The sequence below is a fragment of the Cherax quadricarinatus genome, chromosome 43 (genome assembly GCF_038502225.1).
Source record: "Cherax quadricarinatus isolate ZL_2023a chromosome 43, ASM3850222v1, whole genome shotgun sequence".
NCBI classification, from domain to species: Eukaryota; Metazoa; Arthropoda; class Malacostraca; order Decapoda; family Parastacidae; genus Cherax; species Cherax quadricarinatus.
In genome coordinates, this window is record NC_091334.1 from 7,627,187 (window position 1) to 7,649,011 (window position 21,825).

Here is a 21,825-nt window from a genome sequence, read left to right on the forward strand (position 1 = left end):
GATATCCTCAAGACCTTGTTAATATCCCCTTTATTAATACCTATCTTCCACTTATACACTTCGATCAGGTCTTCCCTCATTCTTCGTCTAAGTGAATGTAACTTAAGAGTCTTCAATCTTTCTTCATAAGGAAGATTTCTAATGCTATGTATTAATTTAGTCATCCTACGCTGAATGTTTTCTAACGAATTTATGTCCATTCTGTAATATTGAGACCAGAACTGAGCTGCATAATCTAGGTGAGGCCTTACTAATGGTGTATAAAGCTGCAGTATGACCTCTGGACTTCTGTTGCTTACACTTCTTGATATAAATCCCAGTAATCTATTTGCCTTATTACGTACGCTTAGGCATTGCTGTCTTGGTGCTACCCAAGGTTCTAGCCTCGATCACCCTACTCGGAAGATTGTTCCACGCATCCACAACTCTGTAAAGTAAAAGGACACAAGTGCAACTAATGTGACATTTTATTGTGGCAACGTTTCGCTCTCCAGGAGCTTTGTCAAGCCGATACGGCTTTACAAAGCTCCTGGAGAGCGAAACGTTGCCACAATAAAATGTCACATTAGTTGCACTTGTGTCCTTTTACTTTACATATTGTCGGTAATTCTACCAACATTATTACAATCCACAACTCGGTTCGAAAACCAGTACTTACCTTAGTCCTTTCTAAATCTCTGTGTATACTAGCTGACAGTTTTTTTATTGACACTTTAGGGGCACGTAAGTTCCCCCGTCTTCTACTGACATGTTAATTTTTCAACTATAATCTACCTTGGCCATACTTACTATCGCATTTGCTTTGTCTGTTTCGTAAAGTGAAGTCCAGGATCTTAATTCATGGCATAACTTAACAAATCTTTGATGAGAGTTGTGTTGCAAAGTTCAGACCTGTGCAACACAATTGTTACAAAATATTTAAGTTAGGCCTGGTGGCCTGGTGGCTAAAGCTCCCGCTTCACACACGGAGGGCCGGGGTTCGATTCCCGGCGGGTGGAAACATTTCGACACGTTTCCTTACACCTGTTGTCCTGTTCACCTAGCAGCAAATAGGTACCTGGGTGTTAGTCGACTGGTGTGGGTCGCATCCTGGGGGACAAGATTAAGGACCCCAGTGGAAATAAGTTAGACAGTCCTCGATGACGCACTGACTTTCTTGGGTTATCCTGGGTGGCTAACCCTCCGGGGTTAAAAATCCGAACGAAATCTTATCTTATCTTACCATGAATTAAGTAAAGATTCTGGACTTCACCTTACGAAATAAGCAAAGCAAATATGATAGTAATTATTTACAAGTTAGATTATACTGGAAAATGAACATGATATTAGAAGACAGGGGAACTTACGTACCTCTCAAAGGGTTTAAAAAGTATTCTTGGATTACATAAATAACTGGCAGGTAGGAGACTGCAACTGAGTGATGACGTTGGTGGTCTATATGATGGTTCTCTGTGTAATGTTGTGGTCACGGTGTTATGCCTTTTATATTCTGTATTCTTGACCTGTATCGGACATGCGACGTGCAATATAGGAATTACTCTACCCTTGATGACCCTCGTCAGGTTGATAGGCTTTTAACCCCCTCCCTCCATCCTTAGCTAGCTAACCATCTCTGTGGTGTATGGTAATGGTGTATGGTAATGGTGTATGGTAATTGCTGGTTCATCCAGAATGGTTCATCCAGAATGGTTCATCTAGGATGATTCATCCAGGCTGGTCCATCCAGGCTGGTTCATCCAGGCGGGTTCATCCAGGCAGGTTCATCCAGGATAGTTCATCCAGGCAGGTTCATCCAGGCTAGTTCATCCAGGCTGGTTCGTCGAGGCAGGTTCATCGAGGCTGGTTCAACCAGGCTGGTTCATCCAGGCTGGTTCATCCAGGCTGGTTCATCCAGGCTGGTTCATCCAGGCTGGTTCATCCAGGCTAGTTCATCCAGGCTGGTTCATCCAGACAGGTTCATCCAGGCTAGTTCATCCAGGCTGGTTCATCCAGGCTAGTTCATCCAGGCTGGTTCATCCAGGCTGCTTCATCCAGGCTGGTTCATCCAGGCTAGTTCATCCAGGCTAGTTCATCTAAGCTGGTTCATCCCGGCTGGTTCATCCAGGCTGGTTCATCCAGGCTGGTTCATCCAGGCTGGTTCATCTAGTCTGCTTCACTTTTCTCACTTGCAGTAAGTCAGTGATCACAGAGACTGACTCAACCAGTTGCAGTAAGTCAGTGATCACAGAGACTGACTCAACCAGTTGCAGTAAGTCAGTGATCACAGAGACTGACTCAACCAGTTGCAGTAAGTCAGTGATCACAGAGACTGACTCAACCAGTTGCAGTAAGTCAGTGATCACACAGACTGACTCAACCAGTTGCAGTAAGTCAGTGATCACAGAGACTGACTCAACCAGCTGCAGTAAGTCAGTGATCACACAGACTGACTCAACCAGTTGCAGTAAGTCAGTGATCACAGAGACTGACTCAACCAGTTGCAGTAAGTCAGTGATCACACAGACTGACTCAACCAGTTGCAGTAAGTCAGTGATCAAACAGACTGACTCAACCAGTTGCAGTAAGTCAGTGATCACACAGACTGACTCAACCAGTTGCAGTAAGTCAGTGATCACACAGACTGACTCAACCAGTTGCAGTAAGTCAGTGATCACACAGACTGACTCAACCAGTTGCAGTAAGTCAGTGATCACAGAGACTGACTCAACCAGGAGCAGTAAGTCAGTGATCACAGAGACTGACTCAACCAGTTGCAGTAAGTCAGTGATCACAGAGACTGACTCAACCAGGTGCAGTAAGTCAGTGATCACAGAGACTAACTCAACCAGTTGCAGTAAGTCAGTGATCACAGAGACTGACTCAACCAGTTGCAGTAAGTCAGTGATCACAGAGACTGACTCAACCAGGTGCAGTAAGTCAGTGATCACAGAGACTGACTCAACCAGGTGCAGTAAGTCAGTGATCACAGAGACTAACTCAACCAGTTGCAGTAAGTCAGTGATCACAGAGACTGACTCAACCAGTTGCAGTAAGTCAGTGATCACAGAGACTGACTCAACCAGGTGCAGTAAGTCAGTGATCACAGAGACTGACTCAACCAGGTGCAGTAAGTCAGTGATCACACAGACTGACTCAACCAGTTGCAGTAAGTCAGTGATCACACAGACTGACTCAACCAGTTGCAGTAAGTCAGTGATCACAGAGACTGACTCAACCAGTTGCAGTAAGTCAGTGATCACACAGACTGACTCAACCAGTTGCAGTAAGTCAGTGATCACACAGACTGACTCAACCAGTTGCAGTAAGTCAGTGATCACAGAGACTGACTCAACCAGTTGCAGTAAGTCAGTGATCACACACACTGACTCAACCAGTTGCAGTAAGTCAGTGATCACACAGACTGACTCAACCAGTTGCAGTAAGTCAGTGATCACACAGACTGACTCAACCAGTTGCAGTAAGTCAGTGATCACACAGACTGACTCAACCAGTTGCAGTAAGTCAGTGATCACAGAGACTGACTCAACCAGTTGCAGTAAGTCAGTGATCACACAGACTGACTCAACCAGTTGCAGTAAGTCAGTGATCACAGAGACTGACTCAACCAGTTGCAGTAAGTCAGTGATCACACAGACTGACTCAACCAGTTGCAGTAAGTCAGTGATCACACAGACTGACTCAACCAGTTGCAGTAAGTCAGTGATCACAGAGACTGACTCAACCAGTTGCAGTAAGTCAGTGATCACACAGACTGACTCAACCAGTTGCAGTAAGTCAGTGATCACACAGACTGACTCAACCAGTTGCAGTAAGTCAGTGATCACACAGACTGACTCAACCAGTTGCAGTAAGTCAGTGATCACACAGACTGACTCAACCAGTTGCAGTAAGTCAGTGATCACACAGACTGACTCAACCAGTTGCAGTAAGTCAGTGATCACACAGACTGACTCAACCAGTTGCAGTAAGTCAGTGATCACAGAGACTGACTCAACCAGTTGCAGTAAGTCAGTGATCACAGAGACTGACTCAACCAGTTGCAGTAAGTCAGTGATCACACAGACTGACTCAACCAGTTGCAGTAAGTCAGTGATCACACAGACTGACTCAACCAGTTGCAGTAAGTCAGTGATCACAGAGACTGACTCAACCAGTTGCAGTAAGTCAGTGATCACACAGACTGACTCAACCAGTTGCAGTAAGTCAGTGATCACACAGACTGACTCAACCAGTTGCAGTAAGTCAGTGATCACACAGACTGACTCAACCAGTTGCAGTAAGTCAGTGATCACACAGACTGACTCAACCAGTTGCAGTAAGTCAGTGATCACAGAGACTGACTCAACCAGCTGCAGTAAGTCAGTGATCACAGAGACTGACTCAACCAGCTGCAGTAAGTCAGTGATCACAGAGACTGACTCAACCAGTTGCAGTAAGTCAGTGATCACAGAGACTGACTCAACCAGTTGCAGTAAGTCAGTGATCACAGAGACTGACTCAACCAGTTGCAGTAAGTCAGTGATCACACAGACTGACTCAACCAGTTGCAGTAAGTCAGTGATCACAGAGACTGACTCAACCAGTTGCAGTAAGTCAGTGATCACAGAGACTGACTCAACCAGTTGCAGTAAGTCAGTGATCACACAGACTGACTCAACCAGTTGCAGTAAGTCAGTGATCACAGAGACTGACTCAACCAGTTGCAGTAAGTCAGTGATCACACAGACTGACTCAACCAGTTGCAGTAAGTCAGTGATCACAGAGACTGACTCAACCAGTTGCAGTAAGTCAGTGATCACACAGACTGACTCAACCAGTTGCAGTAAGTCAGTGATCACAGAGACTGACTCAACCAGTTGCAGTAAGTCAGTGATCACACAGACTGACTCAACCAGTTGCAGTAAGTCAGTGATCACAGAGACTGACTCAACCAGTTGCAGTAAGTCAGTGATCACACAGACTGACTCAACCAGTTGCAGTAAGTCAGTGATCACAGAGACTGACTCAACCAGTTGCAGTAAGTCAGTGATCACACAGACTGACTCAACCAGTTGCAGTAAGTCAGTGATCACACAGACTGACTCAACCAGTTGCAGTAAGTCAGTGATCACAGAGACTGACTCAACCAGTTGCAGTAAGTCAGTGATCACACAGACTGACTCAACCAGTTGCAGTAAGTCAGTGATCACACAGACTGACTCAACCAGTTGCAGTAAGTCAGTGATCACAGAGACTGACTCAACCAGTTGCAGTAAGTCAGTGATCACACAGACTGACTCAACCAGTTGCAGTAAGTCAGTGATCACACAGACTGACTCAACCAGTTGCAGTAAGTCAGTGATCACAGAGACTGACTCAACCAGTTGCAGTAAGTCAGTGATCACAGAGACTGACTCAACCAGCTGCAGTAAGTCAGTGATCACACAGACTGACTCAACCAGTTGCAGTAAGTCAGTGATCACACAGACTGACTCAACCAGTTGCAGTAAGTCAGTGATCACAGAGACTGACTCAACCAGTTGCAGTAAGTCAGTGATCACACAGACTGACTCAACCAGTTGCAGTAAGTCAGTGATCACAGAGACTGACTCAACCAGTTGCAGTAAGTCAGTGATCACACAGACTGACTCAACCAGTTGCAGTAAGTCAGTGATCACACAGACTGACTCAACCAGTTGCAGTAAGTCAGTGATCACAGAGACTGACTCAACCAGTTGCAGTAAGTCAGTGATCACACAGACTGACTCAACCAGTTGCAGTAAGTCAGTGATCACACAGACTGACTCAACCAGTTGCAGTAAGTCAGTGATCACAGAGACTGACTCAACCAGTTGCAGTAAGTCAGTGATCACACAGACTGACTCAACCAGTTGCAGTAAGTCAGTGATCACACAGACTGACTCAACCAGTTGCAGTAAGTCAGTGATCACACAGACTGACTCAACCAGTTGCAGTAAGTCAGTGATCACAGAGACTGACTCAACCAGCTGCAGTAAGTCAGTGATCACACAGACTGACTCAACCAGTTGCAGTAAGTCAGTGATCACACAGACTGACTCAACCAGTTGCAGTAAGTCAGTGATCACAGAGACTGACTCAACCAGTTGCAGTAAGTCAGTGATCACACAGACTGACTCAACCAGTTGCAGTAAGTCAGTGATCACAGAGACTGACTCAACCAGTTGCAGTAAGTCAGTGATCACAGAGACTGACTCAACCAGTTGCAGTAAGTCAGTGATCACAGAGACTGACTCAACCAGTTGCAGTAAGTCAGTGATCACACAGACTGACTCAACCAGTTGCAGTAAGTCAGTGATCACAGAGACTGACTCAACCAGTTGCAGTAAGTCAGTGATCACAGAGACTGACTCAACCAGTTGCAGTAAGTCAGTGATCACAGAGACTGACTCAACCAGTTGCAGTAAGTCAGTGATCACACAGACTGACTCAACCAGCTGCAGTAAGTCAGTGATCACAGAGACTGACTCAACCAGTTGCAGTAAGTCAGTGATCACAGAGACTGACTCAACCAGTTGCAGTAAGTCAGTGATCACACAGACTGACTCAACCAGTTGCAGTAAGTCAGTGATCACACAGACTGACTCAACCAGTTGCAGTAAGTCAGTGATCACAGAGACTGACTCAACCAGTTGCAGTAAGTCAGTGATCACACAGACTGACTCAACCAGTTGCAGTAAGTCAGTGATCACAGAGACTGACTCAACCAGTTGCAGTAAGTCAGTGATCACAGAGACTGACTCAACCAGTTGCAGTAAGTCAATGATCACACAGACTGACTCAACCAGTTGCAGTAAGTCAGTGATCACACAGACTGACTCAACCAGTTGCAGTAAGTCAGTGATCACACAGACTGACTCAACCAGTTGCAGTAAGTCAGTGATCACACAGACTGACTCAACCAGTTGCAGTAAGTCAGTGATCACACAGACTGACTCAACCAGTTGCAGTAAGTCAGTGATCACACAGACTGACTCAACCAGCTGCAGTAAGTCAGTGATCACACAGACTGACTCAACCAGTTGCAGTAAGTCAGTGATCACACAGACTGACTCAACCAGCTGCAGTAAGTCAGTGATCACACAGACTGACTCAACCAGCTGCAGTAAGTCAGTGATCACACAGACTGACTCAACCAGCTGCAGTAAGTCAGTGATCACACAGACTGACTCAACCAGTTGCAGTAAGTCAGTGATCACACAGACTGACTCAACCAGTTGCAGTAAGTCAGTGATCACACAGACTGACTCAACCAGTTGCAGTAAGTCAGTGATCACACAGACTGACTCAACCAGTTGCAGTAAGTCAGTGATCACACAGACTGACTCAACCAGTTGCAGTAAGTCAGTGATCACAGAGACTGACTCAACCAGTTGCAGTAAGTCAGTGATCACAGAGACTGACTCAACCAGTTGCAGTAAGTCAGTGATCACAGAGACTGACTCAACCAGTTGCAGTAAGTCAGTGATCACACAGACTGACTCAACCAGCTGCAGTAAGTCAGTGATCACACAGACTGACTCAACCAGTTGCAGTAAGTCAGTGATCACAGAGACTGACTCAACCAGTTGCAGTAAGTCAGTGATCACACAGACTGACTCAACCAGTTGCAGTAAGTCAGTGATCACAGAGACTGACTCAACCAGTTGCAGTAAGTCAGTGATCACAGAGACTGACTCAACCAGTTGCAGTAAGTCAGTGATCACAGAGACTGACTCAACCAGTTGCAGTAAGTCAGTGATCACACAGACTGACTCAACCAGTTGCAGTAAGTCAGTGATCACACAGACTGACTCAACCAGTTGCAGTAAGTCAGTGATCACACAGACTGACTCAACCAGTTGCAGTAAGTCAGTGATCACAGAGACTGACTCAACCAGTTGCAGTAAGTCAGTGATCACACAGACTGACTCAACCAGTTGCAGTAAGTCAGTGATCACAGAGACTGACTCAACCAGTTGCAGTAAGTCAGTGATCACAGAGACTGACTCAACCAGTTGCAGTAAGTCAGTGATCACAGAGACTGACTCAACCAGTTGCAGTAAGTCAGTGATCACAGAGACTGACTCAACCAGTTGCAGTAAGTCAGTGATCACAGAGACTGACTCAACCAGTTGCAGTAAGTCAGTGATCACACAGACTGACTCAACCAGTTGCAGTAAGTCAGTGATCACACAGACTGACTCAACCAGTTGCAGTAAGTCAGTGATCACAGAGACTGACTCAACCAGTTGCAGTAAGTCAGTGATCACACAGACTGACTCAACCAGTTGCAGTAAGTCAGTGATCACAGAGACTGATCAACAGTTGCAGTAAGTCTGATCACACAGACTGACTCAACCAGTTGCAGTAAGTCAGTGATCACACAGACTGACTCAACCAGTTGCAGTAAGTCAGTGATCACAGAGACTGACTCAACCAGTTGCAGTAAGTCAGTGATCACACAGACTGACTCAACCAGTTGCAGTAAGTCAGTGATCACAGAGACTGACTCAACCAGTTGCAGTAAGTCAGTGATCACACAGACTGACTCAACCAGTTGCAGTAAGTCAGTGATCACAGAGACTGACTCAACCAGTTGCAGTAAGTCAGTGATCACAGAGACTGACTCAACCAGTTGCAGTAAGTCAGTGATCTCAACCAGTTGCAGTAAGTCAGTGATCACAGAGACTGACTCAACCAGTTGCAGTAAGTCAGTGATCACAGAGACTGACTCAACCAGTTGCAGTAAGTCAGTGATCACACAGACTGACTCAACCAGTTGCAGTAAGTCAGTGATCACAGAGACTGACTCAACCAGTTGCAGTAAGTCAGTGATCACACAGACTGACTCAACCAGTTGCAGTAAGTCAGTGATCACACAGACTGACTCAACCAGTTGCAGTAAGTCAGTGATCACACAGACTGACTCAACCAGTTGCAGTAAGTCAGTGATCACACAGACTGACTCAACCAGCTGCAGTAAGTCAGTGATCACACAGACTGACTCAACCAGCTGCAGTAAGTCAGTGATCACAGAGACTGACTCAACCAGTTGCAGTAAGTCAGTGATCACACAGACTGACTCAACCAGTTGCAGTAAGTCAGTGATCACAGAGACTGACTCAACCAGTTGCAGTAAGTCAGTGATCACAGAGACTGACTCAACCAGTTGCAGTAAGTCAGTGATCACAGAGACTGACTCAACCAGTTGCAGTAAGTCAGTGATCACACAGACTGACTCAACCAGTTGCAGTAAGTCAGTGATCACACAGACTGACTCAACCAGCTGCAGTAAGTCAGTGATCACAGAGACTGACTCAACCAGTTGCAGTAAGTCAGTGATCACACAGACTGACTCAACCAGTTGCAGTAAGTCAGTGATCACAGAGACTGACTCAACCAGTTGCAGTAAGTCAGTGATCACAGAGACTGACTCAACCAGTTGCAGTAAGTCAGTGATCACACAGACTGACTCAACCAGTTGCAGTAAGTCAGTGATCACACAGACTGACTCAACCAGTTGCAGTAAGTCAGTGATCACACAGACTGACTCAACCAGTTGCAGTAAGTCAGTGATCACACAGACTGACTCAACCAGTTGCAGTAAGTCAGTGATCACAGAGACTGACTCAACCAGTTGCAGTAAGTCAGTGATCACACAGACTGACTCAACAAGTTGCAGTAAGTCAGTGATCACAGAGACTGACTCAACCAGTTGCAGTAAGTCAGTGATCACACAGACTGACTCAACCAGTTGCAGTAAGTCAGTGATCACACAGACTGACTCAACCAGTTGCAGTAAGTCAGTGATCACAGAGACTGACTCAACCAGTTGCAGTAAGTCAGTGATCACACAGACTGACTCAACCAGTTGCAGTAAGTCAGTGATCACACAGACTGACTCAACCAGTTGCAGTAAGTCAGTGATCACAGAGACTGACTCAACCAGTTGCAGTAAGTCAGTGATCACACAGACTGACTCAACCAGTTGCAGTAAGTCAGTGATCACACAGACTGACTCAACCAGTTGCAGTAAGTCAGTGATCACACAGACTGACTCAACCAGTTGCAGTAAGTCAGTGATCACACAGACTGACTCAACCAGTTGCAGTAAGTCAGTGATCACACAGACTGACTCAACCAGTTGCAGTAAGTCAGTGATCACAGAGACTGACTCAACCAGTTGCAGTAAGTCAGTGATCACACAGACTGACTCAACCAGTTGCAGTAAGTCAGTGATCACACAGACTGACTCAACCAGTTGCAGTAAGTCAGTGATCACAGAGACTGACTCAACCAGTTGCAGTAAGTCAGTGATCACACAGACTGACTCAACCAGTTGCAGTAAGTCAGTGATCACACAGACTGACTCAACCAGTTGCAGTAAGTCAGTGATCACAGAGACTGACTCAACCAGTTGCAGTAAGTCAGTGATCACACAGACTGACTCAACCAGTTGCAGTAAGTCAGTGATCACACAGACTGACTCAACCAGTTGCAGTAAGTCAGTGATCACAGAGACTGACTCAACCAGTTGCAGTAAGTCAATGATCACACAGACTGACTCAACCAGTTGCAGTAAGTCAGTGATCACACAGACTGACTCAACCAGTTGCAGTAAGTCAGTGATCACAGAGACTGACTCAACCAGTTGCAGTAAGTCAGTGATCACACAGACTGACTCAACCAGTTGCAGTAAGTCAGTGATCACACAGACTGACTCAACCAGTTGCAGTAAGTCAGTGATCACAGAGACTGACTCAACCAGTTGCAGTAAGTCAGTGATCACAGAGACTGACTCAACCAGTTGCAGTAAGTCAGTGATCACACAGACTGACTCAACCAGTTGCAGTAAGTCAGTGATCACAGAGACTGACTCAACCAGTTGCAGTAAGTCAGTGATCACACAGACTGACTCAACCAGTTGCAGTAAGTCAGTGATCACACAGACTGACTCAACCAGTTGCAGTAAGTCAGTGATCACAGAGACTGACTCAACCAGTTGCAGTAAGTCAGTGATCACACAGACTGACTCAACCAGTTGCAGGAAGTCAGTGATCACACAGACTGACTCAACCAGTTGCAGTAAGTCAGTGATCACAGAGACTGACTCAACCAGTTGCAGTAAGTCAGTGATCACACAGACTGACTCAACCAGTTGCAGTAAGTCAGTGATCACACAGACTGACTCAACCAGTTGCAGTAAGTCAGTGATCACAGAGACTGACTCAACCAGTTGCAGTAAGTCAGTGATCACACAGACTGACTCAACCAGTTGCAGTAAGTCAGTGATCACACAGACTGACTCAACCAGTTGCAGTAAGTCAGTGATCACAGAGACTGACTCAACCAGTTTCAGTAAGTCAGTGATCACAGAGACTGACTCAACCAGTTGCAGTAAGTCAGTGATCACACAGACTGACTCAACCAGTTGCAGTAAGTCAGTGATCACAGAGACTGACTCAACCAGTTGCAGTAAGTCAGTGATCACACAGACTGACTCAACCAGTTGCAGTAAGTCAGTGATCACACAGACTGACTCAACCAGTTGCAGTAAGTCAGTGATCACAGAGACTGACTCAACCAGTTGCAGTAAGTCAGTGATCACAGAGACTGACTCAACCAGTTGCAGTAAGTCAGTGATCACAGAGACTGACTCAACCAGTTGCAGTAAGTCAGTGATCACACAGACTGACTCAACCAGTTGCAGTAAGTCAGTGATCACACAGACTGACTCAACCAGTTGCAGTAAGTCAGTGATCACAGAGACTGACTCAACCAGTTGCAGTAAGTCAGTGATCACACAGACTGACTCAACCAGTTGCAGTAAGTCAGTGATCACACAGACTGACTCAACCAGTTGCAGTAAGTCAGTGATCACAGAGACTGACTCAACCAGTTGCAGTAAGTCAGTGATCACACAGACTGACTCAACCAGTTGCAGTAAGTCAGTGATCACAGAGACTGACTCAACCAGTTGCAGTAAGTCAGTGATCACAGAGACTGACTCAACCAGTTGCAGTAAGTCAGTGATCACACAGACTGACTCAACCAGTTGCAGTAAGTCAGTGATCACAGAGACTGACTCAACCAGTTGCAGTAAGTCAGTGATCACAGAGACTGACTCAACCAGTTGCAGTAAGTCAGTGATCACACAGACTGACTCAACCAGTTGCAGTAAGTCAGTGATCACACAGACTGACTCAACCAGTTGCAGTAAGTCAGTGATCACAGAGACTGACTCAACCAGTTGCAGTAAGTCAGTGATCACACAGACTGACTCAACCAGTTGCAGTAAGTCAGTGATCACACAGACTGACTCAACCAGTTGCAGTAAGTCAGTGATCACACAGACTGACTCAACCAGTTGCAGTAAGTCAGTGATCACACAGACTGACTCAACCAGTTGCAGTAAGTCAGTGATCACACAGACTGACTCAACCAGTTGCAGTAAGTCAGTGATCACACAGACTGACTCAACCAGTTGCAGTAAGTCAGTGTTTGAGTGACTTAGTAACCTAACAAGTGTAATTATTTATAATAACTCAAAAAATGTTACATTTTATATAGTAATTCATCAACGTAATCTTTCATGTTGGGACAGTAACTCTTGAAAAAAATATATGTAACTTTTCAGATCAATAACAGCATCAATAACAGCATTATATATATATATATATATATATATATATATATATATATATATATATATATATATATATTTGTTTGATGGTCTCTGCAAGAATTCCAGTATTCTCTCCAGAAGAAAATTTTGATATAGAGAGCAGTAAAACCCGAGACCACCTCAACATTTTGCGTCTAAAAATAGTCCTTAGTTTGTTAGAGTGAAGGAACCCACCCTGAGCCTGCTGGCACCCCTTCCTCTCTCCCCACCCTGAGCCTGCTGGCACCCCTTCCTCTCTCCCCACCCTGAGCCTGCTGGCACATCTTCCTCTCTCCCCACCCTGAGCCTGCTGGCACCCCTTCCTCTCTCCCCACCCTGAGCCTGCTGGCACACCTTCCTCTCTCCCCACCCTGAGCCTGCTGGCACCCCTTCCTCTCTCCCCACCCTGAGCCTGCTGGCACCCCTTCCTCTCTCCCCACCCTGAGCCTGCTGGCACCCCTTCCTCTCTCCCCACCCTGAGCCTGCTGGCACCCCTTCCTCTCTCCCCACCCTGAGCCTGCTGGCACCCCTTCCTCTCTCCCCACCCTGAGCCTGCTGGCACCCCTTCCTCTCTCCCCACCCTGAGCCTGCTGGCACCCCTTCCTCTCTCCCCACCCTGAGCCTGCTGGCACCCCTTCCTCTCTCCCCACGCTGAGCCTGCTGGCACCCCTTCCTCTCTCCCCACCCTGAGCCTGCTGGCACCCCTTCCTCTCTCCCCACCCTGAGCCTGCTGGCACCCCTTCCTCTCTCCCCACCCTGAGCCTGCTGGCACCCCTTCCTCTCTCCCCACCCTGAGCCTGCTGGCACCCCTTCCTCTCTCCCCACCCTGAGCCTGCTGGCACCCCTTCCTCTCTCCCCACCCTGAGCCTGCTGGCACCCCTTCCTCTCTCCCCACCCTGAGCCTGCTGGCACCCCTTCCTCTCTCCCCACCCTGAGCCTGCTGGCACCCCTTCCTCTCTCCCCACCCTGAGCCTGCTGGCACCCCTTCCTCTCTCCCCACCCTGAGCCTGCTGGCACCCCTTCCTCTCTCCCCACCCTGAGCCTGCTGGCACCCCTTCCTCTCTCCCCACCCTGAGCCTGCTGGCACCCCTTCCTCTCTCCCCACCCTGAGCCTGCTGGCACCCCTTCCTGTCTCCCCACCCTGAGCCTGCTGTCACCCCTTCCTCTCTCCCCACACTGAGCCTGCTGGCACCCCTTTCTTCCCACTCTGAGCCCGCTGGCACCCCTTTCTCTCTCCCCACCCTGAGCCTGCTGGCACATCTTCCTCTCTCCCCACCCTGAGCCTGCTGACACCCCATCCTCTCTCCCCACCCTGAGCCTGCTGGCATCCCTTCCTCTCTCCCCACCCTGAGCCTGCTGGCACCCCTTCCTCTCTCCCCACCCTGAGCCTGCTGGCACCCCTTCCTCTCAGTCTACCATGAGCCTGCTGGCACCCCTTCCTCTCACCCCAACCTGAGCCTGCTGGCATCCCTTCCTCTCACCCCACCCTGAGCCTGCTGGCACATCTTCCTCTCACCCCACCCTGAGCCTGCTGGCACCCCTTCCTCTCACCCCACCCTGAGCCTGCTGGCACCCGTTCCTCTCTCCCCACCCTGAGCCTGCTGGCACCCCTTCCTCTCTCCCCACTCTGAGCCTGCTGGCACCCCTTTCTCTCTCCCCACCCTGAGCCTGCTGGCACCCCTTCCTCTCTCCCCACCCTGAGCCTGCTGGCACCCCTTCCTCTCTCCCCACCCTGAGCCTGATTGAACATTAAAATGGTATAAAATACCGACAGGTTGTTAGGTAAGACACATATGCAACAGTTAGGTATCTTTATTATGAAACGTTTCGCCTACACAGTAGGCTTCTTCAGTCGAGTACAGAAAAGTTGATAGAAGCAGAAGATACTTGAAGACGATGTAATCAGTCCATCACCCTTAAAGTTTTGAGGTGGTCAGTCCCTCAGTCTGGAGAAGAGCATTGTTCCATAGTCTGGAACAATATAGAGATGAAGTGACAGGATGGAGCTTTATATAGCGCCAAGAGGTGAGACGTAGGTCACTAGAAGAGGTAAGAACTCAGATGTTGAGAGGTCAGGTCCCTCTCAAATCCAGCCGCTCTCACTAGTGGAAGTTGTCGAAGTTGATTGCAGGTCTGTACCAAGATACCCTTGTGTTGCATCTGTCAGACACTGCAACACAAGGGTATCTTGGTACAGACCTGCAATCAACTTCGACAACTTCCACTAGTGAGAGCGGCTGGATTTGAGAGGGACCTGACCTCTCAACATCTGAGTTCTTACCTCTTCTAGTGACCTACGTCTCACCTCCTGGCTCTATATAAAGCTCCATCCTGTCACTTCATCTCCATATTGTTTCATACTATGGAACAATGCTCTTCTCCAGACTGAGGGACTGACCACCTCAAAACTTTAAGGGTGATGGACTGATTACATCGTCTTCAAGTATCTTCTGCTTCTATCAACTTTTCTGTACTCGACTGAAGAAGCCTACTGTGTAGGCGAAACGTTTCATAATAAAGATACCTAACTGTTGCATATGTGTCTTACCTAACACCCTGAGCCTGCTGGCACCCCCAGGTCTTCCCTTCCTGTGCTCGCTGGCACCCATGGGATGGGGGTGCCAGCAGGCACCATCGCTACATAAGTAATTCGCATGCGCCTCCGCCTCGAGTCTCACCTTTATACATACCTAGCGACGTGCAGGCAACGCCTCTCCTGCAGAATTCGCTAAAAAAAAACTGGTGAGACAAATTCTTTAAATCATATAGATATTTCCACAAGCAACTAGCACACTGCTTCAGACAAGCAACCAACCCGATCGTCTGGGCTGTGCTTGTTATGACGGGTTGCGTGCGGCCTGGTTGATCAGGCCCTCATCCACAAGGAGGCCGGGTTGAGGACTGGGCAGCGGGGGCGTTGACCCCCGAAACGACTTCCGGGTAGGTAGCTGCCTGATTTGTATGTGTGGTGAGAGGAGAGTCCTCAAGGATGGTGAAGGGCTCTTGATCACGGGAAGTAGAGTCTCCATTTCTCCACAAACTTAATAATCTCCCGTCCCTCATTCGCCGTATAACTCTTATGGGCTTGGTACTTCCCTGTAGTTGGTTCTATGGGTTAGAGGGTCTTGGGTTTCCGCTCAACATGAGGCCGGCCAAAGCAGCATGGGTTCGAGTCCTTGGCTAGTCGCTGTGTTGATATATATATATATATATATATATATATATATATATATATATATATATATATATATATATATATATATATATATATATATATATATATATATATATATATAACATTAAACTCCAATAAAAACCCTCCTCTCAAACTTCTCCTTGATAGCTACAACAGAACACAGGCATAACACAGGCACAAAACATTCTTGGACATCCTCGTGTCCGTCTCACACTATACAAAAATACAATGCACATAAAGGGCCCCAAGATCTGGAATTCATTTCCCGAAACAGAAAAAGGTCCCCCGTTTGCCAATCAGTTTAGAGTTATAATTAAAAATCACCTCATCTCCCAAACTTATCTACACCAACACTTTGTTATACCAAACAAAACCAACTCATCCCACTACTTTCGTTTCTTAACCATCTCTTATAATATTTCCAGAACCTGAAATCATAGAGCCAGTTTGAAACTGCACAAGAAATCTCAATTAACTTAAGATCACTAAATCAGTTTAAATTATTAATACATAAAATACTATTATTGTGTATATATAAAATACTATTGTAAATTGTATAAATTTTTCTTCCTCTCTTTTTGTAATAATATATAATTATAATTATAATGTCTAGTGTTGTCTAGTAGTGTGTAAATATTAAAATTAGTCTGCCCAAAATACTCACGTATGTTAGTGCATTTCTTTATGCTTAATATCATTTTATTATCTCATACTACTACTAATAATAGTTATATATGACCATTATTTTTAAAGGGGTAGACCGGTAAGCCAGCGGAAAGCCTCGGTCAGATGAGCAAAGCTCCACAGGTGGGTCATCATCTGGCTAAGACCCGCGTCAGGAAACACTTGTCCTGTTTCCTGACAAACCTTACCTAACCTAACCTATCATTTTATTCCCTTTAAACTACATTTTGTATACCGCATAAATAAATGAAATTTATTTGTTTACTATTAATTGTTGTGGTGATGGGCTAGAAGAGTTCTGGAAAGTGGTAAGTTACATGGATGGTGTTTACTGCGAGAGATCAGTATTCTGCCTCTCGTCCTCACTTCTTACTCTGCTTAATAACATTGTATACACATGCGTTGTGATCCACTAACTCCATGTACCTCTGGGCACAATTATCATCCTTTTGAACTCACCTAAACTTGAACCAGATGAGGATTATGGCCACAGCCTAACTATGTTGTCAATATATCCCTAACATTTGCATATCAATCCGCGAATTGCAAATTCTAAAAGAAAAAAAAAGTGAAATTGGAATGACTGCAATAACAGGCCAGGACGGAAAATAATTGGTTGAGTGTGCGAGGATTATCACCGTGGGTTGTGTATCTTTTTGTGACCTCTGCTAAAGAACCTACACGAATTCTTGCTTTGCCGGATTTTCCCACGAGGTAAAACCCTGATGAAGCAGACCATGAGGTCTCGAAGGACCTGACCATGAGGTGAAGATCTCGAAGGACCAAACCATGAAGTGGAGGCCCTTAAGGATCGGACCATGAAGGTGAAGACTTTATAGGCTCCGGGCCATGAGGAGGCATTACTCCAGCAGTCCTGGACCCCGAGATGAGGGAAAGGGAGTCTTACTTTAAGGATGGCCTGGGCCATGATGAAGGGGGGTCTTACTTTAAGGATGGCCTGGGCCATGATGAAGGGGTCTCTTACTTTAAGGATGGCCTGGGCCATGGTGAAGGAGGGTCTTACTTTAAGGATGGCCTGGACCATGATGAAGGAGGGTCTTTAAGGATGGCCTAGGCCATGATGAAGAAGGGTCTTTAAGGATGGCCTGGGCCATGAAAGAAGGTCTTTAAGGATGGCCTGGGCCATGATTAAAGAGGTCTTTAAGGATGGCCTAGGCCATGATGAAGAAGGGTCTTTAAGGATGGCCTGGGTCAGGATGAAGGAGGGTCTTATTTTAAGGATGGCCTGGACCATGATGAAGGGGTCTTTAAGGATGGCCTGGGCCATGATGAAAGGGGGTATTTAAGGATGGTCTAGGCCATGATGAAGGAGGGTCTTACTTTAAGGATGGCCAAGGTCATGATGAAGGAGGGTTTTACTTTAAGGATGGCCTGAGCCATGATAAAGGAGAGTCTTTAAGGATGGCCAGGGTCATGATGAAGGAGGGTCTTACTTTAAGGATGGCCAGGGTCATGAAGGAGGGTCTTTAAGGATGGCCTGGGCAATGATGAAGGAGGGTCTTTAAGGATGGCCTGGGCCATGATGAAGGGGGTCTTTAAGGATGGCCTGAGCCATGATGATGAAAGGTCTTACTTTAAGGATGGCCAGGGTCATGAAGGAGGGTCTTTAAGGATGGCCAGGGTCATGGAGGGTCTTTAAGGATGGCCTGGGCAATGATGAAGGAGGGTCTTTAAGGATGGCCTGGGCCATGATGAAAAAGGGTCTTTAAGGATGGCCTGAGCCATGATGAAGGAGGGTCTTTAAGGATGGCCTGGGCCATGATGAAGGAGGGTCTTTAAGGATGGCCTGGGCCATGATGAAAAAGGGTCTTTAAGGATGGCCTGAGCCATGATGAAGGAGGGTCTTTAAGGATGGCCTGGGCCATGATGAAGGAGGGTCTTTAAGGATGGCCTGGGCCATGATGAAGGGGGTCTTTAAGGATGGCCTGGGCCATGATGATGAAGGGTTTTACTTTAAGGATGGCCAGGGCCATGATGATGGAGGGTCTTGCTTTAAGGATGGCCAGGGCCATGAGCTGCAGGATGCAAGTGCTTAACTTCATGGTTAATAGTATGTTAGGTAAAAGGACACAAGTGTAGTTAATGTGACACTTTATTGTGGTAACGTTTCGCTCTCCAGGAACTTTATCAAGCTCCTGGAGAGCGAAACGTTATCACAATGTCACAGTTGCACTTGTGTCCTTCTACCTAACATATTGTTGGTAATTTTACCAACATTTTAGTGAACAATACTTTAATAGTCTGGCCTGAGGGTCATACCACCAAAAATATGGACCGTAACGTATTGCCAGCGAATTCAGATTTGACTGAATATGCTGATTAGGATGGGATAGCAGGTGGAATATATGCAAGCGAGGTGGAGGGGCGAGAAACAGGTTTATAAGATGACATCTTGACATCTTCCACGACTTACTTGTTGCGGTTCAACATGAGGAACTTGATGCTGTCTCCGTAGCCCTCGAAGGCATCTTCGGCTACCTCGACGATCCTGTTCGAGTCGAGGTCGAGCTGGCGAAGGTTATTGAGGGTGCGGAGGGAGTGCGAAGGGATGTGGTCGAGGCGATTATGACCCAATTCCAGCCACTCCAGGTTGTCTGTAAGGATGTTTGTACATATAACATTTGTTTCTCTGAGCGGTCCAGCTGTTAACTTGTATATCTCAACCTAAACATGTTGCAATATATATTCAGTATAGTCTGTATGAAAACGACTTGTCAACAGCAATAGTTAGTGTGTACAGCCTTAAATGGCCTCTGCGTCGAAGCATTGGGTAAATATTTAACACGAGGTGCGAGGCTGACCAACCTTCGACACCAGAGAGTTGAACAGCCTTCGAGACCAGAGATTTGTCCAACCTTCGAAACCAGATAATTGTCCAACCTTCGAGACCAGAGAACTGACCAACCTTCGAGACCAGAGAACTGACCAACCTTCAAGACCAGAGAACTGACCAACCTTCGAGACCAGAGAACTGACCAACCTTCGAGACCAGAGAACTGACCAACCTTCGAGACCAGAGAACTGGCCAACCTTCGAGACCAGAGAACTGACCAACCTTCGAGACCAGAGAACTGACCAACCTTCAAGACCAGAGAATTGTCCAACCTTCGAAACCAGAGAACTGACCAACCTTCGAGACCAGAGAACTGACCAACCTTCGAGAACAGAGAACTGGCCAACCTTCGAGACCAGAGAACTGGCCAACCTTCGAGACCAGAGAACTGGCCAACCTTCGAGACCAGAGAACTGACCAACCTTCGAGACCAGAGAACTGACCAACCTTCGAGACCAGAGAACTGGCCAACCTTCGAGACCAGAGAACTGACCAACCTTCGAGACCAGAGAACTGGCCAACCTTCGAGACCAGAGAACTGACCAACCTTCGAGACCAGAGAACGCGTACTGGCTGATATTGGAGATGTGGTTATGCTTGATGTTGAGGGAGTTAAGGTTGGAGAGTTCACTGAAGACGTTCGCCTCCAGCGTCTGGATCTTGTTATTCTCCAGCATCAACATGTCGAGCATCTTCAGGCCTGGGTAAGACACAGAGAGCAAATTAAATGCGGTAAACACTACGCCTTGTGCACACCCATTATACCATTTTTCTCCTCCATTGTGCTTTTATTGACCACAATTATTTCCCACACCGACATTCACTCATTCACACCATGTTTGCATGCCTCTCTCTCTCTCTCTCTCTCTCTCTCTCTCTCTCTCTCTCTCTCTCTCTCTCTCTCTCTCTCTCTCTCTCTCTCTCTCTCTCTCTCTCTGGTACTCACCCTTGAAGCTGCCAACTTTAAGACTGGAGATATGGTTGTCACTAAGTGTAAGAACCTGAAGATTGGTCAGCGCCTGCAGGTTAGGTACAGTCTCCAGGTGGTTCTTGCCCAGGTTCAGGCGAAACAACTTGCTGTAGGAGCAAGGTGAGTGTCAGGTGTAAACAAGGTGGAGTGTGAGATGTAAACAAGGTGGAGTGTCAGGTGTAAACAAGGTGGAGTGTCAGGTGTAAACAAGGTGGAGTGTCAGGTGTAAACAAGGTGGAGTGTCAGATGTAAACAAGGTGGACTGTCAGGTGTAAACAAGGTGGAGTGTCAGGTGTAAACAAGGTGGAGTGTCAGGTGTAAACAAGGTGGAGTGTCAGGTGTAAACAAGGTGGAGTGTCAGGTGTAAACAAGGTGGAGTGTCAGATGTAAACAAGGTGGAGTGTCAGATGTATGCAAGGTGGAGTGTTAGATGTAAACAAGGTGGAGTGCCAGATGTAAACAAGGTGGAGTGTGAGATGTAAACAAGGTGGAGTGTCAGATGTCAACAAGGTGGAGTGTGAGATGTAAACAAGGTGGAGTGTGAGATGTAAACAAGGTAGAGTGTCAGATGTCAACAAGGTGGAGTGTGAGATGTAAACAAGGTGGAGTGTGAGGTGTAAACAAGATGGAGTGTGAGATGTAAACAAGGTGGAGTGTGAGGTGTAAACAAGGTGGAGTGTGAGATGTAAACAAGGTGGAGTGTCAGGTGTAAACAAGATGGAGTGTAAGATGTAAACAAGGTGGAGTGTGAGGTGTAAACAAGATGGAGTGTGAGATGTAAACAAGGTGGAGTGTGAGGTGTAAACAAGATGGAGTGTGAGATGTAAACAACGTGGAGTGTCAGGTGTAAACAAGATGGAGTGTCAGATGTAAACAAGGTGGAGTGTCAGGTGTAAACAAGGTGGAGTGTCAGGTGTAAACACGGTGGAGTGTCAGGTGTAAACAAGGTGGAGTGTCAGGTGTAAACAAGGTGGAGTGTCAGGTGTAAACAAGGTGGAGTGTCAGGTGTAAACAAGGTGGAGTGTCAGATTTAAACAAGGTGGAGTGTCAGGTGTAAACAAGGTGGAGTGTCAGGTGTAAACAAGGTGGAGTGTCAGGTGTAAACAAGGTGGAGTGTCAGGTGTAAACAAGGTGGAGTGTCAGATGTAAACAAGGTGGAGTGTCAGGTGTAAACAAGATGGAGTGTGAGATGTAAACAACGTGGAGTGTCAGATGTAAACAAGGTGGAGTGTCAGGTGTAAACAAGGTGGAGTGTTAGGTGTAAACAAGATGGAGTGTCAGATGTAAAGAAGGTGGAGTGTCAGATGTAAACAAGGTGGAGTGTCAGATGTAAACAAGGTGGAGTGTCAGGTGTAAACAAGGTGGAGTGTCAAGTGTAAACAAGGTGGAGTGTCAGGTGTAAACAAGGTGGAGTGTAAGATGTAAACAAGGTGGAGTGTGAGATGTAAACAAGGTGT

At 46.8% G+C, this 21,825-nt stretch overlaps 1 protein-coding gene across 2 annotated transcripts in view; it reads right to left on the reverse strand.

Moving 5' to 3' along the window:
- The window catches only part of LOC138853905 (leucine-rich repeat-containing protein 70-like), an 84,742-nt gene that overhangs the window by 12,876 nt on the left and 50,041 nt on the right, over positions 1 to 21,825 (reverse strand). For both annotated transcript variants that reach the window (XM_070093544.1, XM_070093543.1), the window contains exons 5-7: positions 20,345 to 20,475; positions 19,946 to 20,098; positions 18,979 to 19,159 (exon numbers count right to left, since the gene is read on the reverse strand). In XM_070093544.1, the coding sequence (XP_069949645.1) occupies positions 18,979 to 19,159; positions 19,946 to 20,098; positions 20,345 to 20,475 (465 nt within the window). The remainder of the gene's footprint in view (positions 1 to 18,978; positions 19,160 to 19,945; positions 20,099 to 20,344; positions 20,476 to 21,825) is intronic.